The 27,503-nt window shown below is 41.4% G+C and overlaps 1 protein-coding gene across 1 annotated transcript in view; it reads left to right on the top strand.

Moving 5' to 3' along the window:
* The window catches only part of INPP5A (inositol polyphosphate-5-phosphatase A), a 253,893-nt gene that overhangs the window by 149,610 nt on the left and 76,780 nt on the right, over positions 1 to 27,503 (top strand). The window contains exon 8 of the mRNA XM_035547561.2: positions 10,917 to 11,036. Within this exon, the coding sequence (XP_035403454.1) occupies positions 10,917 to 11,036 (120 nt within the window). The remainder of the gene's footprint in view (positions 1 to 10,916; positions 11,037 to 27,503) is intronic.

Below are 27,503 nucleotides of genomic sequence, written 5' to 3'. Positions count from 1 at the left end.
GTTTGGGTTGGAAGGGACCTTAAAGGTCATCTAAATCCAACCCCCTGCCATGGGCACAGACACCTTCCACTAGACCAGGTTGTCCAAAGCCCCCCCAGCCTGGCTTTGGGCACTGCCAGGCGTGGGTCACTCACAACTTCTCTGGGCAGCCTCTTCCAGTGCCTTACCACCCTCATAGTAAGGAATTTCTTCTGTACATCTAATCTAAATCTACCCTCGTTTAGTTTAAAGCCATTCCCCCTTGTCCTATCACCACACTCCCTGACAAAAAGTCCCTCCCCAGCTTTCCTGTAGGCCCCCTCTAGGTACAGGAAGGCTTCTGTGAGATCTCCCCAGAGCCTTCTCTTCTTCAGGCTGACCAAACCCACCTGTCTTAGCCTGCCTTCGTAGGTGCTCCATCCCCTTGATCATCTTTGTGGCCCTCCACTGGACTCATTCTAGTAGGTCCATGTCCTTCTTGTCCTGGGGTCCCCAGAGCTGAATGCAAGGCTTCAGGTGGGGTCTCATGAGAGCAGAGCAGAGGGGGACAATCGCCTCCCTCACACTGCTGGCCACACTTCTTTCGATGCAGCCCAGGATATGCTTGGCTTTCTGGATTGCAAGTGCACATTGCCAGCTCATGTTGAGCTTCTTGTCAACCAACACCCCAAGGTCCTTCTCCTCAGACCTGCTCTCAATCCCTTCCCATGTTTGTGCTCGGGACCTTGAACTTGTCCTTGTTGAACCTCATGAGGTTCGCACAGGCCCACCTCTCAAGCTTCTCCAGGTCCCTCTATATGGCATCCCTTCCCTCCAGCATGTCAACTGTATCACACAGCTTGATGTCATTGGCAAACTTGCTGAGGGTGCACTCGATCCAACTGTCCATGTCACTGACACAGATGTTAAATAGTGCCCATACCAATACTGACCCCAGAGGAACACCACTCATTACTGATCTCCACTCGGACATTGAGCCATTGACCACAACTCTTTGAGTGCAACCATCCAGCCAATTCCTTACCCACCAAGTCATCCACCCATCAAATCCATGTCTCTCCAGTTTAGAGACAGGGATATCATGGGGGACAGTGCCGAATTCTTTGCTGAAGTCTAGGTCAACGATGTCAGTTGCTCTTCCCCTACCCATCAATGCTGTAACCCCATCATAGAAGGCCACCAGATTTGTCAGGCATAATCTGCCCTTAGTGAAGCCATGTTGGCACAATTTGCTATTCTGGCCTATTGTCTTATATCATGAGAGTTTTCTCTCAGATATCTCTCTCCTATCCTCTTGGATTTCCTATTTGTAAGGAAAAAAAAAGTTTTGAATTTAATTCTAGGCCTTTATGAGGGAAAAATCTCTTCAGGGATAGCTTTAAAAGAAATGATTACTGGCGGATTGATACTGCAAAGGGGTAGTTCTTGGAAGGAGCAGTGTGTAGCTAGATGTTCAGATCAGAAAACATACTATGCTTACTTTTCACAAGGGTATGTTGCAAATTAAGAGTGGGGATTTTTCTCATCTATAATGAGGTGAGCTATGTTGGTAGTTTCCTGTATGGAATAGTCTATGATGATGATCCATATGATCCAACAGTATCTCAAATGTTTCTAAGGGTAAGTTAAAGAGGCAAGTTACTGTGAGCAATTTCTGGAGAATGAAAGTGAAATATTATGGAAAATATATGGGTTTAGAAAATAAACCTAGTTAGATCTAAGTGTATAATATGTCTATTTCTGGTATGATAAGTGTTTAAACCCTGTCTATATGCATATACATATAAAATAAATGATTTATATAGAATCACAGGACCATTTAGGTTGGAAAAGACCCTTAAGATCATTGAGTCCAACCATCACCTAACACTACAAGTCCACCACTAAACCACATCCCAAAGCATCATAACAAAGTATTTTATTTTATTTTTATTTGAGGTGAGCAAAGTTCTGGCTGTTTTCATAATTATGACTTTTGATCTATACATTTCTGTGTGCTAATAGTTGAATAAAAATATACCCACAGGAATTGTTGTAAATGCTTCCATGTGAATCCTTGAAAGGAAGCTATTAATATTCCCTTCCTGGGAAAACATCATTATAGAATGTACCTCATGCCAAAAACAGAGGGTTTCCAAAACCACAAAAAGGTGACCTTAAAATATTTCAGAAAAAATGTCCTCTTTTTCCTCCTCTTCAATTTGGTGATCTGCCCCAGTTGAGGTCCTCTGTGAGTCCAGATTTTTCACATCCATTATTCTTCATTAGTTTATCTTTAGTGTAAACAAGGAGCTAAGAAATTCTCTAACAGGAATTTATGGGGCGCTCTGAAATTTTATTTTAAGAAAAAAATAGAACACTGCATTTTTAAAACTATTTTGAATATAACCAGTTTGGGGTTTTATTATTATTTTTAGTTTATTTCTATTCCAATAGTTCTTAGTCCTACTGTGTTAATGGGTACAAGATAGCACCCTGCATACATTATAGTCTAAGTACAGTTTACATGTAGTTTTACATTTGCTAAAGATGATGGAGTAGAGAATACAGTTATCAAATGTTAGGTATGGCACCAATCTGAGAACGTCTGCAAGTATATCAGAGGTCAGAATCGGCAATCAAAGTTGTTTTCAGGTTTTAGATAAAGTAGGATTGCAAGCTTAAATTCAGGGAGGTGTAAAGCATTGCTCTTTGAAAGGAGAATTCAAAAGCACCAATACAATATTGGGAATAACTGACAGATTATCCATACAGTAGAAATACATTAAGGGAACAGAATTTGAATGTAGTTCATTATTATCTTACTGAGATGTGTTACAAGATACATCAAGGGAAGGGCATGAATGGGTGAAGGTATGGTTATTATTTAATTCAGCTCCAGCAAGCCCTTCGATAGAGTATTCTGTCTTGTTTGGAGTGCTGTGCATTAAGTAAGTGAGAAAAAGAACAGTAGAGTCCAGAGTGGTAAAAGTATTTGAGTAGAAGTTGAAAAAATTGAGCTTGCCACATCTAGGAGACTAGTTGTTGTCTGTCTCCCGTGTGGAAATGGCAGATGGAAATCAGTGTCATTTGCAGGAAAACAGACAATATGATGAAAAATAAATTATGACAGGACAGGTAAATTGTAGATGGAAGGTCCTTCATTAGCAAATTGTAAGAACAAGCAGTTTTGGACAGATGGGGATGGGTTAGAGGAACCTTCACCTGTGACATGAGGTTTTTCCCATCCCACAGGAATTCTTTCTGTTCGTCTATCAGGCAGACAAGAATGGACATCTCCAGCCATCATCTCCAGATCATGTTTTGTAGTTATGTACTAATTATATCTAAATACAAAGGTTAGTAGGACTACTTTAGCATAACCATGAGTTCATTCAGCAAGATACACTGTTGCCCATAGACAAGAAAAAAAAAAAAAATACCAAGAATATCTTTGGAAGAAGCCTGTATGCCAGCTGCTTGGTGACCAGTGTGCCTTTATCATACCTTTGTTGATTTGACTGCCATTAACTGCTGTGTCCAAGTACAATTCCTCACTCCATCATTATCTGGGGAATTTCCCTGTGCAGCAGGGGGGTTCTGCTGGACACTGCTAGCTGAAAAAATCTGTTCCCATGTTCTTGGTGGCAGGCTGCAAACTCCTTTTTGTACATAAGGTACGTTTGCCTTTTCTGTTCCTGTTTACCTCCATGCTGAATTCTCAAACAGGGAAGGTTTGTGCATGGGACTAGCAATGCAAAGTCTATAATTTAGTTCTTTGTTCAAATTCAAAATGTTTGCCTACTATAAAGGGAAAAACTGTTTTTCAAATCTGAAATCCCACGCAAGGTAATTCAGTCACATGGTGGAGCTGAGCTGTGATTCACCTCACACAAGGGACTGAAAGCTGAGGAAGTGGAACTTCACTAGCAGTAAGGCCAAAGGAGAGGGGAGACACTGAGAGGACATGCAGTGGATACTTCTGGGAAAAAAGGGCTTGAAATCCATAAAAGGCTCTGGGCTAAGCCCAAATGGTGATCATCAGTGAAGGAGACTGCAGGACCGGAGGGAGAGGGACCGGGGTGAGACGCCCCAAAGGGGGGTGGACCCCCTGCCCTGTTGCCATCGGGCAGAGGGAGGGGACCCGCGAGTTGAGGAGGAATGGAGACGGGTCCCCTCTCGACCTCGCAGGAGATGCCCTCCCCTTCCGGCGCTGCCTTCCCAGGTGCCCTTGAACAATAGGTTTGAGGCCCTGGAGCTTGAGAGACTGGTGGGTGAGGACGATGTAGGAAGCCTGCCCAGGAGGATGCCTGAGGTGAGGAAGTTGACTCCATGCCTCAGGACTGCCTCCACCAAGAAAGAAAGAAGGGTGATTGTTGTGGGCGACTCCCTACTCAGGGGAACGGAGGGCCCTATTTGTCGGCCTGACCCCACGCATAGGGAAGTCTGCTGCCTCCCTGGGGCCAGGGTCAGAGACGTTACCAGGAAGCTTCCAAACCTGGTTCGCCCCTCTGACTACTACCCTCTTTTGATAGTCCAGGCTGGCAGTGATGATCTTGAAAAGAGAAGCCTCAAGGCTATCAAACAGGACTATAGGGGGCTGGGACGATTGGTGGAGGGAGCGGGAGTGCAGGTGGTGTTTTCGTCTATCCCTACGGGGGAAGGGAGAGGCACGGAGAGGACATGGAAAGCTCACGTGGTTAATAGGTGGCTCAGAGACTGGTGCCGGCACAGAAATTTTGGGTTTTTTCACCATGGGGAGCTTTACTCGGCACCCGGCCTGATGGCCTCAGACGGGTCCCTATCTCCAAGGGGAAAACGGATCCTAGGCCAGGAGCTGGCGGGGCTCATAGAGAGAGCTTTAAACTAGGCGAGAAGGGGGACGGGGCTCAAACAAGGCTTGTTGGAGCCGTGCCGGGGGAAACAATGGCTAGGCTGGGGAAGAAGGCGATGGCCCAGCTGAAGTGCATCTACACTAATGCACGCAGCATGGGTAACAAACAGGAGGAGCTGGAAGCCATCGTGCAGCAGGAAGGCTATGACTTGGTTGCCATCACGGAGACGTGGTGGGACCGCTCCCACGACTGGAGTGCTGCAATGCCTGGCTATCGGCTCTTCAGGAGGGACAGGCAGCACAGAGGGGGTGGTGGCGTGGCTCTCTACATTAGAGAATCTTTTGATGTTGTGGAACTCCAGGCTGGGAATGATAAGGTTGAATCCCTGTGGGTTAGGATCCGCGGGAGGGCCGGCAAGGCTAGCGTCCTGGTCGGGGTCTGTTATAGACCGCCGAACCAGGATGAGGAGACGGATGAGGAGTTTTATAGGCAACTGACAGAAGTTGCAAAATCGTCGGCGCTTGTCCTCGTGGGGGACTTCAACTTCCCGGATATATCCTGGAAACACAACACGGCACGGAGAAAGCAGTCTAGGAGGTTTCTGGAGAGCGTGGGAGATAGCTTCCTGACGCAGCTGGTCAGTGAACCCACCAGGGGTGGTGCCCCGCTAGACCTTCTCTTCACAAACAGAGAAGGACTGGTGGGAGATGTGGTGGTCGGAAACTGTCTTGGACAGAGTGACCACGAAATGGTAGAGTTCTCTATTCTTGGCGAGGCCAGGAAGGGGACCAGTAAAACTGCTGTCTTGGACTTCCGGAGGGCTGACTTTGAGCTGCTCAGGACGCTGGTTGGCCGAGTCCCTTGGGAGGTGGTTCTGAAGGGCAGAGGAGTCCAGGAAGGCTGGGCGCTCCTCAAGAAGGAAATCTTAACGGCACAGGAGCGGTCCGTCCCCACGTGCCCAAAGATGAGCCGGTGTGGAAGAAGACCGGCCTGGCTCAACAGAGAGTTGCGGCTTGTGCTTAGCAGAAAAAAGAGGGTTTATAATCTTTGGAAAAAAGGGCGGGCCGCTGAGGAGGACTACAAGGATGTAGCGAGGCTGTGCAGGGAGAAAATTAGAAAGGCCAAAGCTCATCTGGAGCTCAACCTGGCTACTGCCGTTAAAGACAACAAAAAATCCTTTTACAAATATATCAGTGCGAAACGGAGGACTAAGGAGAATCTCCATCCTTTACTGGATGCGAGGGGAAACCTAGTTACTAAGGATGAAGAAAAGGCTGAGGTGCTTAATGCCGCCTTTGCCTCAGTCTTTAGCGGCAATACCGGTTGTTCTCTGGATACCCAGTGCCCTGAGCTGGCGGAAGGGGATGGGGAGCAGGATGTGGCCTTTGCTATTCATGAGGAAATGGTTGGCGGCTTGCTAAGGAGCTTGGATGTGCGCAAGTCGATGGGGCCGGATGGGATGCACCCGAGGGTACTGAAAGAACTGGCGGAGGAGCTGGCCGAGCCGCTTTCCATCATTTATCGGCAGTCCTGGCTATCGGGGGAGGTCCCAGTTGACTGGCGGCTAGCCAATGTGACGCCCATCTATAAGAAGGGCCGGAGGGCAGACCCGGGTAACTATAGGCCTGTCAGTTTGACCTCAGTGCCAGGAAAGCTCATGGAGCAGATTATCTTGAGGGTCATCACGCGGCACTTGCAGGGCGAGCAGGCGATCAGGCCCAGTCAGCATGGGTTTATGAAAGGCAGGTCCTGCTTGACGAACCTGATCTCCTTCTATGACAAAGTGACGCGCTTGGTGGATGAGGGAAGGGCTGTGGATGTGGTTTACCTTGACCTCAGTAAGGCTTTTGACACCGTTCCCCACAACATTCTCCTCAAGAAACTGGCTGCTTGGGGCTTGGACTGGCGTACGCTTCGCTGGGTTAGAAACTGGCTGGATAGCCGGGCCCAGAGAGTTGTGGTGAATGGAGTCAAATCTGGTTGGAGGCTGGTCACAAGTGGTGTCCCCCAGGGCTCGGTACTGGGGCCGGTCCTCTTTAATATCTTTATCGATGATCTGGATGAGGGCGTCCAGTGCACCCTCAGTAAGTTTGCAGATGACACCAAGCTAAGTGCGTGTGTCGATCTGCTCGAGGGCAGGAAGGCTCTGCAGGAGGATCTGGATAGGCTGGAGCGATGGGCTGAGGTCAACTGTATGAAGTTCAACAAGGCCAAGTGCCGGGTCCTGCACCTGGGGCGCAACAACCCCAAGCAGAGCTACAGGCTGGGAGATGAGTGGTTGGAAAGCTGCCTGGCCGAGAAGGACCTGGGAGTATTGGTTGATAGTCGGCTGAATATGAGCCAGCAGTGTGCTCAGGTGGCCAAGAAGGCCAACAGCATCCTGGCCTGTATAAGAAGCAGGGTGGCCAGCAGGTCTAGGGAGGTGATTGTCCCCCTGTACTCGGCTTTGGTGAGGCCGCACCTTGAGTACTGTGTTCAGTTTTGGGCCCCTCGCTACAGGAAGGACATGGACGTGCTCAAGCGAGTCCAGAGAAGGGCGACCAAGCTGGTGAGGGGTCTGGAGAACAAGTCTTATGAGGAGCGGCTGAGGGAGCTGGGCTTGTTCAGCCTGGAGAAGAGGAGGCTCAGGGGCGACCTTATCGCTCTCTACAGTTACCTTAAAGGAAGCTGTAGTGAGGTGGGGGTTGGTCTGTTCTCCCACGTGCCTGGTGACAGGACGAGGGGGAATGGGCGAAAGTTGCGACAGGGGAGTTTTAGGTTGGATGTTAGGAAGTACTTCTTTACCGAAAGGGTTATTAAGCATTGGAACGGGCTGCCCAGGGAGGTGGTGGAGTCGCCATCCCTGGAGGTCTTTAAAAGACGTTTAGATGTAGAGCTTAGTGATATGGTTTAGTGGAGTACTTAGTGTTAGGTCGGAGGTTGGACTCGATGATCTTGAGGTCTCTTCCAACCTAGAAATCTGTGTCTGTGTCTGTGTCTGAGAAAAATGAGAACAGAAGGAGTGGTCAGGCATTGGAACAGGTTGCCCAGGGAGGTGGTGGAGTCACCATCTATGGGGGTGTTCAAGGAAAGGTTGGGCCTGGTACTTAGGGTCATGGGTTAGTGGGTGACATTGGAAGTAGGGAGATGGTTGGACCAGATGCTCTTGGAGGGCTTTTCCAACCTTTATGATTCTATGAACATGTATTTCATTGCTTTAGCTAGTAGCATGTGTATCCTAAGGTGAAGAGCGCATGGTTTTGGAGCTCTTTGCAAAATTTGTTGGCATACTTCTGCATTTACTATTCAAGACATGAGGTACCAAAGCGGGGGGGGGGGGGGGGGGGCGGGTATATGCACAAAATACAGCACCTGTAAGAACAGTGCTTGAATGAATTACATTTCTGTGGTGATCAGCATTGTTTCAAGGGTTCTCAGATGGGAAAAACAAGAAACAGTGTGCCTGTGAGGGGGAGCTGGCAGAGACTCTTTGTCCAACAGAGTATGTCTGAGCTTCCAGATACAGAGACAGTACTGAAGCACACTCAGACAGAGTGCTTAGGTTGGGTCTAGGCTGACCACCCCCATCCTGCCTAAAAATGTCAACAAGACAGGACTTTTGTTAGAGCAATGGCAGTTTCATTTTGCCTCCATTCTTCCCGTAACTTTTTTTCTGATCTAAGTGCTGGCTACTTTTGACCAGCTACAACCAAATTTTATCAGCCTTTTTTCTGAATATGAGAATAAAGCATTTTAAAGGGCACAGGTGGAGGTCCACTGACATTGGGAAAAATTTCTTTACCATGAAAGTGGGCAAACACTGGAACAGGCTTCCTATCAAAGTGGTTGATGACCCATGCCCATCAGTGTTCAAGAGGCATTTGAATAATGCCCTCATTAACATGCTTTAATTTTTGGTTCTCCCTGAAGTGGTCAGGCAGTTGGACTTGATGGTCTTTGTAGGTCCCACTCAACTGTACTGTTCTGTTCTGTTCTATTCTATTCTAAAAAGTCTAGTTTCTTATAGCAGTCCTCCAGGATAGACTTATGTCTCTGGCATGTAATTTCAGTTTCTCTATAGTTTAAAAGATGTTTAAAGGAATTTATTCAGTTGTACTCGGGAAATAGCCCACACTTTTCTGACAAATGCTACTGCAATAATTACCATCAGTGTTCATGGAACCTACCCAAACTTTATTTTTTTAAACACTAAGCAAAATTTCAGCACATCACAGTATTTTGCATGTAGGAGCTGACAGGGCATGACACGTTTTGAAAGTGCTGGAGGGGCCTCCTTTCCAAAACATAACATAGTACTATTCTGTAACTGTGTTTGGGAGCTTTGTAGGAACCAATGCAGGAATTTTTGCTTATACTAGTTTGTTTCGTGGGTGGTTCGTTTGGGGGGGACGGGTGTTCTATGGGGAGAGGAAGGCTGGGACTGTTGTTGCTTCATCTGTGGGCAGAGTATTCAAGGTTTTTTGGTTTCATTGTGACTCACCGTGGTCAATCACCAAAAGATCTTAATCGCAAAGCAGTGAGAAGGTGTAGTTTTTTAATAATACAGACTAGGTCTCTAGGACACAGAAGGCCAAAAGTAGAGCAAATGTAAAGCTGAATGCCAGTGTGAACATAACAGCTGGATAGCTTTCTGTTTGCCACTCAGGTGGATCCTTTCAGTGAGCAGTGGAAAACCAAAGTTCAGAAAGACAGCTTGCCTTCCAAGTGACTGTTAGCCCACTAGAAGTGACACTTAGTATGTGATTAATGTAGTAAAAATCATAAATTCCTCTGTGTGGTCATGGTTATAACAGCGAAATCCTTCTATGTGAAGATTTTCTGCCACAGTGAAAAGTGGGAGTGTGTGAAACAACGAAATGAAAAAAAATATAGTTGCATACAGGTATGTTGTAAGGCCCTTATCAGCCAAAATCAGCCAAGTGTTGTGCAGTGTTACAGCAAATTCCAGTCCCTGTCTCAAAGAACTTAGTCTGCAATACTGGATATGTAGTTGCAAATATCTGTCACAACAAGTGGACAGGAAAACAGGGTGGACACATAGTGATCAGAGGAAGTCATTTATCTTTTATGCAGAGGGGCAAAGGAAGGTATTTCTGTTTCACAGGAAGTTGGTTTCATTGATTAAGAAGGAAATTCACTAATACCCTTATTTCTTCTTTTCCCCCACTCAACCCCAAATCCATAGATCTTCCCTAGAAGCAACATGATTCTATTCAGAAATCTCCTCTGTCAGACTTTGGCCATCCCACAAGGCAGATGCTGGGCATGGTAACAGCAGTCCTCGACTTCCACTTGCTCCTTCTGGAGGACAGGGGCTCCCAAAGCCGAGGCAGTGTTTCCCAGTCTGGTCTGTTTCCTCCCAGAACATGATACCCGTAGCTGGTACAGGATGGCAATGCCATGGGCTTCTGGCTAAGCCAGCCCACAGGCAGGTGAAGGGACTCACTGCAAAGTAGCAAAGGATGAGTTAATACTCCTGTCTTTCAGGTTAAAAAGCAAAGCAGTAAAATTTTACAATTTTTACAGGTTTTCCGAGGTCAGATCCTCATCCTGCAAGCACAGTCTGAGATGGACATCCTTGTGTCCTTTTCTTAACTGGAAGTTGTGTGCAGATTGACCACTATTATCGTGGCATTCTCCATGCAGGGACAGAGAAAGAGTTACAGTTATGTGATTTAGCCTTTAATGTCGGTAAAACTATGCAGTCAATATCTCTTCATTTTGTTTATTAAAAATTCACAGTTCTGCTAGGTGTTTAGCTATGAATTCTAAACGTGAAGTTGTTTGTTTACACATTCAATTTTCGTCTTTAATCGTTTTAGTGCGAGGGTACTGCTTAATTTATATGGATTGTAACAGTTGAATAGCTTTTCATTTTCATATTATACGTGTTTTAAGAGAAGCCTAGATTCAGTCTTACCTGTTGATGACTTAGCATAAGTTCAATGACAATTTTCTGGTGATGATAGCTTAATTTTCACAGTCCATGTGAGTAAATATTAAGGTAACAGTAGAGAGAATATAAAAAGTGTTATCATGTTGAATGCTTTGGTGAATGCAATAAATGTTTTTTTCTTTTACCCTGAGTCATTTTATTTTTTTCCTTTTTTTTTTTTGTCATAGTGCCTTTGACTTGGTAAACATTCATCTTTTCCATGATGCTTCCAATTTAATTGCTTGGGAAACAAGCCCATCGGTTTACTCAGGAATACGGCATAAGGCTCTTGGCTATGTACTTGATAGGTATGTATTAGACTTTACTAGCCTCTCTCAATCTTCTTTGTTCATAAGCAGTTTATAAAATATGTTTCAAGAGGCACACTCAGAATGTAGAGATTTTTATTCTGTGAACTGAAAATGGTCAGTCTTTACAAGAATTTTCTACACAGTACCAATTACAGATCAGTTTATAATACTTACTCTTTAAGATAAATTACTGAGTTTGGATAATCTTTCTGAAGTCACCAAAACTTGTGAAGAAGAAAGTAGATTTATTTTTATAATATGTTAGTTAGCTTAGTTTCTTTTTAGTCTATATTGAGTCTAACAAAACTGACATTTGTGTTCTCAGTTAAGGAATAATAGAATAAGATTTGATATTAGGGGGACTCTCTTCACTGAGAGGGTGGTCAGGCACTGGAACAGGCTCCCCAAGAAAGTGGTCACAGCATCAAGCTGCTGGAGCTCAAGAAGTGTTTGGACAATGCTCTCAGACGTATGGTCTGATTTTCAGGTGGTCCTTTGTTGAGCCAGGAGTTGGACTCAGAGATCCTTGTGGGTCCCTTCCGACTTGGGATATTCTTTGATTCTACAATTCTAACAGCTGTGGTTGGAAGGGACCTCTTCTGTCCATCCTGTTCAGAGCAGTGCTGGCTTTAACATCCAATCAGGTTGTGCAAGGCTTACCCAGCTGAGCTTTGAATATCTCCATGTACAGTGACTTACACCTTCTTCGGGCCACTCGTTGCTGTGTTTGACCACCTTTTTTGTGTCTTTGTTTTCCCTAATATCCAGTCAGAATTTCCTTCAATGCCATTTGTGTACATTGCTGAGGAGAGTCTGGATCTGTCTCTTCTGTAACCATCAAATAGATAAAGCCAGCAACAAAATCCTCCCGTAGACTTCTTTTCTGTAAACTGAACAAATCCAGCTCTTCCAGCATCACAGGCTTGGTCCCCCTCAACATTAAACCCTGTGGTGTTTCAATCTCAGTACCAGCTCAGTGCAGCAGGCAGCTAATCTTTTTAAAGTGACAAAACAGCGTTTGTATGCAGTCATCACTGTTATTAATAACATCACAGTCTATAAGAGTGTTACAGATTTGATTCATATGACGGGTGGTACAATACAGAGGATGGCATATTCAGTGGTCCCAAAAATACCCCAAAATTTACAGCTGCCCTATTTAGCAGTTATAAAGTCAGAAAAAAGACCACTTTCCTTGAGAGAGAAAAAATGATTTCTGCATGGGCATACACGTATTGGTAATCTAAGCAGGTATTTCTCTTTCAAGATACTGCTTGACCTCGTGTTTGCCTGAGAAATGGAACATTAAGAAGCCATGGTATACATATAGCACATGCTGCCATGTGTATCTGTGGCATAAGATGATGCTTAAAACAAACCACATAGGCAGGGAAAGATAAAGGCAGAGCAGTTTATGTGTATTTTTTTAAATGCACTCCTTGTATCTAAGCATTTAATTTTCTTTGAGTACATCTGAATAGTTTGTGGCATCTTTGGAAATTGTGTATCACCCTCTCGTCATCGTGCCTTGGCAGTGTACCTGTCTCCCTTCTCTTAGATTTTGCATCATCACCCCAGTGTATCTCCTCCTTTTACAGATGTATTTACATGAGGAAAAATGTTGCATTTTAACATGAGATTTAAAAATATTACATGCTCTGAGGATAACAAAGCAAGCAGTAGCTTCCAGCACATGCTAATTTGCTGACTGCACTGAACATAGGGGTTTGGATCTCTAAGAGTGAAAACTGTTACATGCTGGTTTGTCTGCACTAAGACTTCAGGATGCGCTAGTTGGTACGTGGAACTCTTGCTCCGACAGCTTGGCGTTGTGTGCACTTGCTGCTCATCCCATGAAGCCCCGTTCCCTGGTGTCCTGAGGCAGCTGCCGCCCTTACGCCCAGCCCCATGGCCCTTGCCCGAACAAGCCTGGTGCCTGCCTCCACGGCACAGAGCACCCCTGCACTGCCATTTCCCCCACGTTTTTTCTGGGGACTGCCCCAACCCCTGGCTCCCCCCGCGTGGCGGGGCTGTCCCGGCAGAGGTTCTGCAGGCTGCTGGCAGCCTCCAAGAGCTCCCCGAGGCCAGGCCTGAGCAAGCAGCAGGGCTGCTGCCGCCCGTCCCTGAAGCACAGCCGTGCCTCCCAGCCCCACACACTTTGGGTTAGCAGAGGGAAGGAGAGCAGGTGAGAGTTGCTGCTCAACCTCAGTTAGACCGTGGCCAAGTGGGCTGAGATGAGGGACATGTTGACGTGCTCCATGCGTCTCTTCCTTCTCACGTTTGCCTGTAACCTTCCCTGCATGCAGTACATGCAGCGTCTCCCCAGAGAGGGCTCCTCACCAGCAAATTACAATTTACTCTTCTGGCTGTCTCTTGCAGCAGCCTAGAAATTAAGGCTGCTCCTGAACCAAAGTTATGCTCTGAAAAACGTTTTTGTGTATGCCATGTTGTCATTTTTCAGCCTGGAGAAGAGGAGGCTCAGGGGGGTCTTGTCAGTGTCTATAAATACCTGAAAGGAGGGTGCAAAGAGGACAGAGCCAGGCTCTTTTTGGTGGTTCCCAGTGCCAAGACAAGAGGCAATGGGCACAAACTGGAGCACAAGAGGTTCCATCTAAACAGTAGGAAACTTCTGTGCTGTGCAGATGACAGAGCTCTTGCACAGGTTGCCCAGAGAGGATGTGGAGCCTCCTCCCCAAGGAGGAAACTCAAAAGCTGCCTGGGCACGAACCTGGGCAACCTTCTCTGGATGTCCCTGCTGGAGCAGGGGTTGGACCAGGTGACATTCAGGGGTCCCTTCCTACCTCAACCATTCTGTGAATCTTGGATTCACTATCTAAATTTTCACTGAAAAACATTCTGAAATGTAGTATGGGGTATAAATACCTTTTCAATCACTTTCTATCCAAAGTTTTACTTCTTTCCAGAAGTCTTATCTTAGTTAGGATGATACTTAAACAAAAGATACTGTTTTTTTCCCCTATATATGTGCTTTTCCTGTGTACCCCAGCAGAGGGCTAAGTAGGAATTTCTCCAAAATAGACATTTATTTTCACGTTGGGGGGATAATACAAGGATGAAGAGGAATAATCCAGTATGTCTGGTCTTGTATCTGTTTTTCTGTGATACCACATGTAAAAGCTGTTCAAATCATCAGAAAACACTAGGCACTTGGAAGGTTCGTAAATAGGTGGCAAGCAGTAGTTTACAATAACAGATCTTTTATTTAGAGGACAAAGCCACAGTTAGTTCAGGTTCTACTTTCAGTAGTTTGGGAGATTTGTGTGTTCTGTTACATACATCAGTGTGAAAAAGGCCTATATATTTTTTTTTTAATCTCCATTGGCCTCCTCTCCTTTTCTTATGCTTTGCACTAGGGAACTTTAGCAAACCTGTATAAACCTTTTGCATTATTTATTGTACACTTGTTGACAGCATACAGTGTGCTTCATTAGCTAATTTTGGCTTTGGACCTCCCACGATGCCCTGGCAGGAGTAAGGTAATACGACTGTAGTATTAGTGTCAGCTGTGGGTCAAAGATGTCATGATGGTATATCACTAAAATGTGACACTGCCAAAAACTGCCCCAACTCCCCTGTCCTTAGAAAAGAAAACCTTCAATTTTAGGTTGCACACTAGTACTGTGAGTTTGCATTCAGATGAATTGTTCATTTTGAGAGAGCAGCCAGCCGCAGATCCGGACCTCCATAGTGAAATGATGGGCTGACTCGCACAAAAGGGGAGTTCTGTAAGAGCAGTGAATAATGGGAAACCCCTTTCATCGGCATTGCTAACCTTTTGGCAGCCACCAGCAAACTCTATTCTGATCTGCTGATTGGGGAGGACAATACACTGAAGCTCACTTTGAATGCATGCTACCACCAACAGTGTCCCTATTCAGAGGGTTTTGGGAACCATCTTTGACCATTGTCTGCCATCACTCCTTCAGACAGTAGGAAAAGGGAAAGTGAGAATGTCTATAGGGGGAAAAGTACTTCTTTTCTTGGCTTTAATCTCTTTTTAAAGCTTCATAGATCTACATTTCCAGCTGAGCTACTGGAGCTATGCAGTGTCAGATAAATATTGAAGAGAGAGGTTTCAAGCTGAGCTTTTAAATCCCCTTATCTGCATGAACTAATAATGCAGATTTAGTGCTGTTAAAAACAGAGACTGATAAGTCTTTTCCTTTAAAGCCTTTAAACTGCTAAAGAGCATTTAACAGCAATGCAGTTCAAACCCAGAGAACAATACTGAGAAGGAAAACAGTTTAATGAGCTAAACCTTCACTGAATGAAGCAGAAACACCTTCTCACAGTTGATTTAGGTCACTGTGGGAGTAAGTGAAAGCGCGGTTCTGTTAACTCTGCATCTTCATAAACATGAATTAAGTACAGCCTTTTCATGTAAGGTAAAAGCTATCACAGGACTTTGAAACACAAAAACCAAGAAAGTTTGCAAATACAGCTTGAATGAATTAGCTTAACTATTAAAATCAGAGAAGTCAGTTTCCCAAAATTATTTTAACACATACTGTAACACAAGGTTTTAGCACATAAGCATGAAGCGTCTCAGTATATCTAAATTACTGAGAAGGGAAAGTGTTAGAGGGAAAAAAAAAGACAAAAGGGAATAGGTGCTGAGTGAATGTTTTAAAGTTGTCTTTAGAAGTTTCCTCCTGAGTGAATCTATTAATAACCATAATAACATATTCTGAGAGTGGAAAGGTTTAATCTTGCAATGGTGTTATGAAGTGATTTACCTTTAAAATTAGCTTTTTTGAAATTAGAAAATGAATAATACAGCAAGGAGAATGTTTTTAAAGACAACTAGCTGGTGTATGCTGGGCCAGATTGTTTTTATCATTTGCCATTTAGCAAATGTGAAGAAAATATGGTGATAAATAGATTCTTTAATAGAGCTAGAATTACATCAGTGATGAGCAAATGTTTGTTTATTTACAAATACATACACAGTGTATATGTATAAAATTGGTCTCTGTAATGAGTCGATTCTAATGTAAACCCAAACTAAATTCCCAGAAGTCAATTACATTGTTCCAGTTACAAATGCAGTCAAATCTGAAGTTGCTTTATAAATCAGAATAAGAACACCCATGGTGTATTTTCTAGGGCAAAAAGAAATTCTTCCAGACCCATTTTGGTTAATTCACATGTACAGGCAGCCCTATTTGCATCATACTTGCATCTTTTTATTTTCTAAAGGTGGAAAGTTTAAGCTATATAAGAGATTAAGAAAGGAAATAATTTTATGTTTTACTTCAGACTTCCATACATCTGCTGTAATTAATGCTTGTGCATGTGTATACTAACTAATCATATTGCTGTATTAGTCATGTACTTTAGATCCTTGCTAGGGAAAAATGTCTGCTGAATTTACAAATTGAGTAGAAACCATAGGATAGTGTCCTTTAAAAGTATTAGAAAAGAGTATGCTAGGAACAGGGATGTGAGATGTTAGCCTGATACTGTGGTTCTTGTTGTGCCAGCCATTTAAACTTCCTGAAATTATCTAGAGCATTCAGATCCATAAAATGAATGGTTTTTTTCCTTCTTTTTTTTTTTTTTTTAAGAAAGTGACAGTGCTCTTCTGTTTTCCTATTGAAATGTTCCCTGGCCTAGTTCAACAGAAACATTTTTACATTACAACTGTGAAATCTTGGCATAAAGCTCCCCTTTGTGCCCTTCATTATTTTCTCACAAATATAGTCCATTGTCACATAGCTGAAGTTAATTTGATCAACATTGGGACATTTAACTTTTATGTCCAGTCAAAGGAGCTGTTTCATGCTCATTTTGGGTATTCAAAAGAAATGATTGCCAGAAAAATAATGTTACTATTAACAATTCAGAGCAATTAGTTTCCCAGGGAGAGGCGATGTGATGCACCGGCTCCACACAACTATTCTTTGTCATTTTATGGATGCTCATCAGTCAACTGTCACATCTTCTCAAAGACCCCTCCAATCTAAATGTTTCTTTTTGGGCTTTTCCCAGAACTAGCAGCTGAATGAGCAAAAGAAAAGCCACTTAGTTTCTAGGCAAAGGAAAACTTCACTCTAAAGATCTGGGTCATTTGAGAAGATTCTAGGAGTAGCCTGCTTTTTTTTTTTTTCTTTTTTTCAACGGTGATTTTAATGTCAAGTGAAAACTCTCTGTAATCATGTGTCTTCAAACATTTAGTGATTTTTTTTATGTATTCAGAAAGAATGCACTCCCAGGGCAAATAAACCTTCTATCCAAATGTCTTCTAACAAAGGTTTAAAACCCTAGATCACATTCAGAAAGACAGCTTTTCATTAAACACCCTGAGGCTCATCTCATTAATATTTAATCATTCCCCCCCCCTTAAAGTAAGGTTAAGTGCTCTCAAAATTAACGTGTTTGTATAATATGCTCGTTAAAGAGCAAATCCAGCAAAATTATCTTGTTACTTTCAGCCTGTCAAATAAAGTCAAAGACACTTTTCCTTGCTTGTTTTTCTATTGGTTCGAACTTTTGCTTGTTTGACATGGTTGTCAAAAAATTAACTCATGTCCTTCCTGTTTACACAAACACCTTTTGAATTTGATTTAGGTTATATTTTTAGCAGAAAAATGATTTTCTACTTGTATGAATTGTAACAAAAAATATACATGATTATAATTTTAAGGACATGCTAAACATTTACACACTACATGAATGATGATTTTTGATAGTCCTAGCTGGCAAGTTTACCTTCATTCACTTATTTTCTGTGTTTGGGGCTTTTCTTTTTTTTCTATTAATAACTGAACAGGTCCAAGGGTTTAGATTATCAGGACTATTATAACAAGCCTTTCTGGTGTCTGTTATTCATATTGTAAATAAAAGATCTCTTTTTTCTCTCATGTCAAACATAAATCTGTACAAGCAGAAACTGGTTTGCAAGCAAAGATCTAATTGGAGAATTAGCAATCCAAAATTCAGAACTTTAATAACTTCCAGGTGCTCAGAAACGTGTCACTTAAAGAAAAAAATGTGTGGATATGCTAAGTCACACTTCAGTTTGCCTACCTAATGTGAACAGAATTGTGTCTCTTTCAAAAGAGATTTAAAAAATATAAAGCACTGAGACTTCCTGGAGGGTTGTGGTTTTTGTTTGGTTTGGGTTTGTTTTTTTTTGTTTTTGTTTTTGACAATAGTTTTCACAAAGACAAACTCACTGTCTTATGGTGTGGATTACAGTAGAGGATTTGCCAAGTCTGCTTTTGAGGACTCTAAGCCTTCACCTCATCTTTTGTAAGGGTTTTGCTCCTTTGTACCTGTTTTCCATTAACAGGTTCTCCTGGAGCAGCCTCAGCTGTCTACCCTGTCTCTCTAGTAGAATACAGCTGATGCAACTACAGGCTAGATTGGATGTAGTATGAAAAGATAATTTGTGTAATTAAACAGAGACAATTGAAGAGAAGAGAGAAAAACTCTTAAAAAAGAAATCTGAAGCAGTGGCTGAAAATAACTTGTGGCCAGTTTGATTTTTCTCAGAAAGTGCCTTTATATAAGAATTGCAGGGCATGTCACATTCCCATTGGATTAGTTTTCTCTTTTTACTGTAATTTGTTCCTTAGAGATTTGGAAGCTAGATAAAGAGCAGTCATTAGTGTCTAGCTAAAGGTGACACTCACATCAGCATTCATTGTGGTTTGGGCCTTTTGAAATGTTCTATCGTATAGTCATATAATCTTCCAGGATAGCTATGATTTAATTAAAAAGAATCTATATGGGCTGTTGATCCAATTTTTATTCATTTGCAGAGAAATGAAAATAAATTGCTATTGTGATTTTATTTACAAGCCACTGAATGCTCACTGTAAAATGATGCTATGAGCTGATAGTTATAAAACAAAGAAATGGTTGAAAGAGCTCCATTCTGCTACCATTTGAGTCTATGGGCACTAAGTGATTAATCATCTTTCATCATTTTTACTCCCATAGGGAAGGTAGGATCACTGTAGGAGAATGGTTGTTTTCTTTTGTGTGCTGTGTTCTGGAAAGATACAGGTTATACTTTACAGGTAAATAACCATATACAAGTTACGGCATTTTTAGCTGCTTGTCTGTGTGTCTGTTCAAGTGCTGAACTACCTGTAGACGGACTTTGCAGAAGTTCTTCATGAACTGGCAGGTAATTAGCTGTAACTGCTTCACATTTAATGAAAGCCTCTTTATATTTCTTCCATCAGTGTATGGTTTAAGTTGCAGTTAAGATGTTTCAGTTTCTTACTACAACAAAAGGATTGGTCCTGCAATCTCTGTATCCACCAGAATTTTCCTTGGTCAAATGCTAGCAGCTCTGATTTTTCAATCTTTTGAAAGAGAGAATTTTTCCTTCTCTTTAGCACTTCAAATATTTCTGTCATGTCACCCTTTGTTTTTTTCCTTTAACTAAGTAGTCCACTGTAGTGTGATTTTCAAAGAGTTAAATGCCCAAGCTAATGAGTAAGTATGTAAAATTTGTTACTTGTTAGCTTTTTTTTTTTAAGTTGAGCATTTTTGAGTCCTTTGCAAGTGAAGACTTTCTGTGTTTCTAATAATTTGTATTAGGCTTTTCAAGAACGGGGTTGTTTTTGTTTTTGATTCACGGTCTGTCTGAGCCTAGCTGGCTCCCCAGGCAAGCAGATGATAGCGTGTCGGTTTCAGTTGCTAGCAACGCCCAGTGGTGTGATATGGCTAGCGTCCTGTCACCTTCTGCTGCCCCCTCTACCCATGTAGCCATCCCCAGGAGGCTGGACTGGGAAAGGCACCTGTGGCCAGTCTTGGGAGGGTATGGCAAGGTACAAATCTTGCAAGATTTCATAATTATTCTGCCACTGTTCCCACTGGTGAACTGTGTCAGAGGTACGGTGTCTGTCTTTGGAATTTTTCTAGAGTTGTCATAAAAAATACTTTTCCCAGATTTTAGAGTTAGAGGATCAGTATCCTATTGCCATGGATCCTAGTTATTTTAAGGCTTGACATTAGCACTTTTAACACTAGGTGAACACAGAGTTTGTTTTACTCGACCACATCCAAGCTGTGCAAAACTGTAAACAAGAATTGCTGTGTGTCAGTCTTTATACAGATGAAGACATGGCAGTTATCTGCTGTCTGCTTATGACCAAGTGTTACCAACACTGAGGGGATTCAGAAGTTATGTGTAAGAATTTTAGTCTTCCATGATAAAATAAAAGATTCAAAAAGACATGTGGTTTCTGTTTTTTTCTTGTTGTTTTCTTTTATATCAGTTGGAGAATGAGAAAATTTCTTTGTAATGTAACGCCAGTGCCGTAGTATTGTATTTTCCTGTAGCAAAATTGACAAGTACTTACATCATTATACATGGCTGCTATTTCATTAGGCGAATGTCAGTGTCAGGTAAGATCATGGTTTTATCAATATAATGAAAATACCAGTCAAGTGAGGAAAAAGTCACAATTTTCCAGCTCTAAAAATTGATTTTTATTGCTCTTCTTGTAATCCTTTCTTTGGATTAAGTATTTATTATTGATGTGGTCTTTCTTTTAATCTTAATAGATGCTGACATTGTAATTAATTAAAAAATACAGCATTTTTGCCCAAATGGCACTATATTGAAATTAAAAGTGAACATCACATATTAGTTAAACAGCCCTGGCAAATGCCTTGAGTGCTAAGATGATTGCCTAAGCTTCTTGACAGTTCCCTTCATCTTGCTGTATGCTGCTTGACCTTTTGAGATGTTTTGGTGTTATTAATAGGTTTGAGCTATTATGTCCGAAAGAACAGGGCACAAAAATATGATAAAGTTTATCTTTCTAATGACAGTGCTACAACACCTTAGGCATGCCAATGAAGTCATTTGCTTCGTGTCTTTTGAGGCACACTTACACATTACCCAGGTAACTTTTATACAGGAACTGATGTTTTTTTCTGGAATTCGTCTCTCAGTACGTACCTGGGAATGCAAGGTGCTGCAAGCTGAGTGCTGACTGTACTGCAGAAGGGAAGCAATGCTCAGAAGAGCTGACAAGGTCCTGTCTTTCAAAGTTTTCTCTAAAGCTTTTGGTGGAGAGGTGGATTGTTTACTGAGGATCCCCACAGGCCACTTCTCGAGGGCTAGGTATGCAAGCTGAACTTTCTGGCCAAAACTTAAATGGAAAAAGTAACAAGGATAGGAATAACAGAAATCTGACAGACCAAGTAGCAATCCTGTGTCTGTTTTTGTTGTAGCCAAAACCTAACATTTCCAGTCTCTTGATCTTCAGTGTCAACACGGCGGTGGTTGTAGAAGACAATTTTCACTGTCGTCGTTCCTGGCCTTTCCACCAGAAGTCACTGCGGGAGTTGTTATTACCTCTGGCACTGTAGATCTATGGAAAAGAAAGTGCATATAACCTTCTTATCCATAGTTCTCCTGCTGCTTTCATACTAGCTCTTAGCTTCCACCAACGGGACAGTCAGGTCACTTTCTGCTTTTATTTTATCCCTTTCTAAACGTTCCCCTCTGGGGTAAGATCCTTTCTTGCCATGCAAGCTGTGCATGCTATCAGCCAGGTGCAGGGCTCCACGGAGGGGCACAGGCCAAGTGGCCTCCGTGCTCCCCAAGGCCTGCAGTGAGCCTGCGGGCAGCCCCTCGGTGCCAGGCTCCTGGCAGTCCCTGGGCACTGCACCCATCCATTGGCTGAAGCATGGAAAGGTTTTACTGTCTCAGGAAGAGGCTCAGGTATGCCAGTATTGATTTTACTGAATTTGGATCAAAATAACCATTGGTCCAGAGCTGTGCTTAGATTAACTTTAAACAATATGAATAGTTTAACCTGAGAAATGACTGCTGCACCTAGACTCAGCTGTCGTGTACATAGCTGTTTGTGATTTTTATCATCCTTTAGTTAGGAAAGGGTACTATATATAGGCAATCACATTTTCTCTGTAAAAGCAGCTTTCATGTCTTTAATCCCTCTGAATGAATAATATACCAAAATATAGAGATTGCAGAAGGATAATTTCTTACCTCGTAAGTTGTATGAGAAATACAGAAGCTCTCATACTAGTTAGTATTTAGCTTAAACACATTTAGTTATTACATAAATGTGCTCACTGAATAAAATATGGGTTGACCTTTGGATTGTTTCTTCCCAAGCAATGTGACAGTGTCCCTCCTTCTCCTCCATTCAGCCTGCTTGGCAGAGCTGTGAGTTTTTTGTTTTGTTTTGTTATGTTATTGTTGTGTTTAAAAAAAAAAAAAAAAAAAAGAACCCTCAAGCCCTTCTTTTCAGCGGTGTCAAGTCAGGATGAATTGGCCAGGGAAGCATGTTTATAGACTGTGTGAAGAACTTTGTCTTTGTGTGGGAACGCTGGTGACACTGGTATGGCTTGCCTGAATGAACTGCGATGACGCGGCTAATAAGGTGTCCTGCTGAGTGCCGCCACAGCCTTTCTCAGACCTCCCACTTAATGCCATTCAGCTCCAGCTCAGTGTAGCTAATTTTTCCCATTCCCTCAATTCTTTAGGCCCCCTTACAAACAGAAAAGTCAACTTTCACACCGCGGAGAAGATAAGTGCTTTAGGAAATAATCGTGTAAACAGAATGTTACCTTCTGACCTGATGCTGATACCTTGGTCTGGGACAAAACCCAGCTGGCTATTGCATTAGACATGGCTATTAAAGGAATAATGCTGCTGATCCTCCTTACAAAGTGCCCTGAGAAATGGTTTAGCCAAATCACAGTGCCTCTTGTCACACTGAATCATGTTCAGCTGCTCTCTTCCATGATCAAATTGCTGATATTTAGATGCTCCCTTTTCTTCTTCTTTCTGGTGACAGTATGGGAGGGGGATAAGTAAGAAAGCAAGTACAAGTCTATACTGTTTCTGCTTGCCCTAGTATTTTCTGGCTGAATTTCAGTGTTGTGAAACATGCATACAGTACACCATATGACTTTTACAGAAGAGGGTACATTTTATAAAGTATCTTTATTTGCAGTGACTATGAGTACTTCAAAATGGCAAAAGTAAATTACAGAAGGATTTCAATGATTCCAGTAACACGGAACTGGTCATTTTAAGATCACACTAACATTCATTTTGATATTTAATGTAGAGACTAAAATTAATAACTAGACCCAGATCTCCAGGAGTATCAGGAAGAAGAGGAACCTCTACCTCTTACTCATTTGAGTCTTGATAAGAATATGATATCCTCCTAAAGAGCTTTGAATCAACTTAACTTTCACAGTCCTTTTAGTTGATAGTATCACCCAGACTTAGAGGTACACCCTTTCACTGAAGTAACTTGACATATCCTGGGTTCCAAGACCAAACCCTGAACATTTGCTTTTACTGTGGCATTTGTTTGATTTTTTTTTTGGTTAGGTTTGCCAATTGCATGGGTCTGTGGTCTGAGCTGGGAAGTGTGATCACTACAGGCAGGGCAATTTAGCTCGAGCTGAAGCTGTTAAGCTTCATAGCTCAGATGGTTTGAGCATTTTCTTGTAATTCTCCTGGTGCATCCAAAATAACAGGTTTTGTCAGAGATCTTTTGGAAAATGTGTGAGGGGACTGCTGGGCTACAAAGCACTGATCAGTAGTAGGTAGCTTTCCTAGTAGTCCTACCGAGAACAGAGTGAGTACATGTCCAGTGTAGCACCAGTAACCTTTCGGGCTTTGTAATGCAGCTGCTGATAGCCAGTGTAAGACAAACTGCTGTTATTAGACCCAAAAAAAAAGAATTAAACATATTTATTTTTCAGCAAACAAATTGCTATAGTAATTTAACATTAATTTCTACCTTTACCAGTGAAGTTTACTCCTTCCTTATAAACGGAGTGAACCATGGATCTGAGACATCAAAACATTTAAGCATGTGACTTTGACTGGAAACGTTACTTGAAAGTTACAATTGCTTGAATGTTTTATTCTTGTACTGTTGTGTCATGTCTAAAAAGCTATTCAACACTGATTTAGAAACCATCTGCGGATTGTTCGTCTCGTCTGAAAATACAACAAAATTAAAAAAAAAAAAAAAACAGAATAGTCCAAGCAGTCCAAAAGACTTTCAGTGTTGCACCATGACTTAAAAATGTAGAATTAGTTGGAAATAAGCAAAATAGTTTAGGTAATGTGTTCCAAGTGTGAGGAAATGCTCATCTGATTATGCACATTGATATTATCAAGGATTTCTTATGCAATTATAAGCACTGTGTATTTGGAACTAGTAGAAGAGAAATCATCTATGGCATTTATTTTTGCACACTTTAGAGTTTAAGAAGGTCAGCAATAAATCCTGTCATAGGTGGGCATTTTTTCCAGTGGTCCTTATTTGCCATATTGTATTTGTTATTTTGATTTCTAAAATGCACTGAAGTTTTTGGTTTTGGTTTTCATGTTATATGTGCAAATAAACTTTTTTCATAAGCAATACCTTCTGCAGCAAGAACAAAGGATTAGAATAGTGAAAATGTTCTTCCAGCCATTACAAAGGAAAGACATCTCTTTCTGTAAAGGAAGACTTGTAGTCTGTTTGAAAAGTTTTCTGTATTATTTGCGTTGGGTACGTCATGATTGCCTATAATCTCTTAACAGCCCGGTATGGTCACAATAAACAGCACAGTTAGTTGGCAAAAGTTAAATACTTGTGGCTTCTCATAAGTCATGAAATTTTTACCTGAAAGCCACCTATTTTGTTACAGGCTATTTAGAAGAGTTGTACAGGAATGTATAGAGTCTTCAAGTACGTTGAAGCCCTTCTGGATAATCTGATAGTCAGCAAGTACAAGTTAAAAGAAATAGCACTAGGTCCTCCCAATAAAAGCATTAAATTAGCACTGGTGACATAGGTTGGCTGCTTTCTTTTTATATGATTCAGATTTATCACTCCATTGACTGATTCATGGCAACATTTTTAAAGGATTATTTGATTCATGGTTAAAGCAAGGGTATTGTTTTAGCAACAAATAACAAAGTAAATAGCACAGATTTTGAAGCCTTCCTACTTCATTTGCAAGTGCTCTTTCTTAAAAAATCAAATATAGTCTTTTGAATTCTCATTTACTTGTACACTTTATCAGCTATATATTTGTGGCTTAGAATGCAGAAACAAGGAATGAAACATTTTTTTTCAGTTCTTGCTCCAGTCCTAACATCTTCTTTGTGCATCCTGGGTCCTGGTGAAACTCAGTTTTTCACGGTACAGTGCACAATTTCTATCCAAATCCCCCTAATGCTGGACATTATTCCTGCACTGCTGCTGGGAGAGGAAATATTGCTGTACTTTTCTTTATTGCTGTCTCCTTTGCTAACTTGATTCTGATTCTAAAAGCATAATCGAGATAGTTCTTGTGCTATTGATTCAATGGAATTGCAGGCACCAGTGAGTATTTCAAATTAGAGCTATCAGAGTACCACACTGCTGAAATAATTCAAAAATTCGGGAATTCTTGAACTAATAATAAGTCCCAGTGGCCAGGATAGTATGTTACAAACATAAACATCTAGTTGAGTCATTTAAGGCATTTTTTATTGTTAGGTATCCCAGATCATTTAATAAGTACAGATACATGTATATGCCTTGTACCACTGTTGTTAATTTTACTGTACACCTAAATTTCGCCACTTGTGAAAAGGAGATACATTGGAAGCCACTTAAACATCATTCTTGAGAAGTAACATTTGGACTATTTTATTTCAATCTGTCATGAGATACTTTTTCTAAAATATCCATCAAGAGAAACTACAAGGGGAGCTACTGGTTAAAACTATCCATTTTAAAGCTGGCTTTCATTTGTATGCAAATCATGTTTAAATCAAGTAATGTGTAAAACCACGAAATGACTAAATTTTAATTAATTGTTCAGAAACATACTAATAAGCTGTTTTGTTTATCAGTAACTGTTTGAAGTTTTTCAAGTTAATTTGGTTAGCAGACATTTTAACTGGCTGTTTTTGGAACAGACTATTTATTTGGAAAAGCTGTCTTTGCATAATATAATCTCAGACATCATCCTCATAATATCAATTTGTTTTGAGAGGCCTTCTCTAGACCTTGATGTCATTCCTGCAATATCTCTCAGGTTTTTGTCAGCAATAAATGGCAATGGGCAAAGTTAAACTAAGATATGAATCAGGAAAGTTGCTGCAGCAAAATCAGTTTTTCTTATGCATAAGTTGCATATCAGATCTAGCAATTGTAGTATTAGCAGATTAAGGTAATGTAAATGGTTTAACTTTTAAGTTCTCATTTTCCTTTAATGTGCCAGGAGGGCACTAATCAAACTAATGTTACGTACAGGTCAAGAGTGACAGGTTTTTCTTGATGCTTGCTAGGAGTTGACAGTAGACAATATTTATTAACAGTACCTGCGATAATTTATCAGCTGAATGGAGGATTTGAGATTTTCATACCAGAAAAGTCTTTACAAGAGTTTTCACTTCAGATGATCACTACCTTAGGTCCAATGCACATTAATTTTTCAATTGAATAATATTCCTTGTGCAATAGATTACAGTGGACTAAAAATGTGAGATTTTTTGTAAAAGGAGTAGTATCTCACTGTAAATCCAATGTTGTATCTTTCTTTACAGCTTTGAAATATCTAAATGGATGTCATACATTAAAAGGTTTAAAACCATTTAAAATGAATGCCTCCTTGCTGGGCAGTATTGTTCCTGAAGGCCTGCTTACTGTGTACTACTTTGTCATCATTTTCCTATCTATTTGTGTCCCTGCCTCTTGCTCATTGGGGGTTTCTGGCATCATAGTGCTTACATATTTATGTATTCCCAGGATGTACATAATGTATTGCCTTACATTTGTTCCTTATTTCTTATATGTTGTGCATCTAGTGTATCAGTCCATTTTTTGTGGGTTTTGTCTGTGTATTTTATTTGTAGCTGTAACAGTCACATTTCACTTATTTCATATTGTCCTCAGCTACTGATGGGAAATTAATTGTATTGATTCTTGTTTGGAAATTAAGCTTGACTCACTGGATTTCTGAATGTCAAGATCTCTGGAACCAAGTAAAACTGCACATTGTTAGGAGTACCAAACAGGTGTTACTAATAATAGATAAACTAATAATACAATAACAATTTTTAATAACACAAAATTTGTAAGATGAACAATAATGCCTCATCTCCTTGTTTATTACTGAGCAAAGGCTTGAGAAAAGAGTTAATCTTTGTTCTGCATCTGGAAAGATCACATTTTAGGTGTTAGCTACAATCTCAGTAAAAATTTGCTTTCAAGACAAGAGAACTGCCTTTCAGAGAACCATAACTAAGCTAGGAAAAAATGTGTAGTTTAATCAGTATCAGACGTGATTAGTAATATTTAGCGCTAATAAATCACTCTTCTTATAGTCCTTAGAGTATTAACAAACGCTAGTAAATGTTATGATCACAATCCTACAGATACATAAATACACAACACAGAATTGAAGGTAGGTGAGTTCTGAATTTACTACCAATTTGGA

The sequence above is a fragment of the Cygnus atratus genome, chromosome 7 (assembly GCF_013377495.2).
Source record: "Cygnus atratus isolate AKBS03 ecotype Queensland, Australia chromosome 7, CAtr_DNAZoo_HiC_assembly, whole genome shotgun sequence".
Lineage (NCBI taxonomy): Eukaryota > Metazoa > Chordata > Aves > Anseriformes > Anatidae > Cygnus > Cygnus atratus.
Note: the sequence above shows the minus strand (reverse complement) of the source record. Positions and strands in the feature narration are given on the sequence as shown.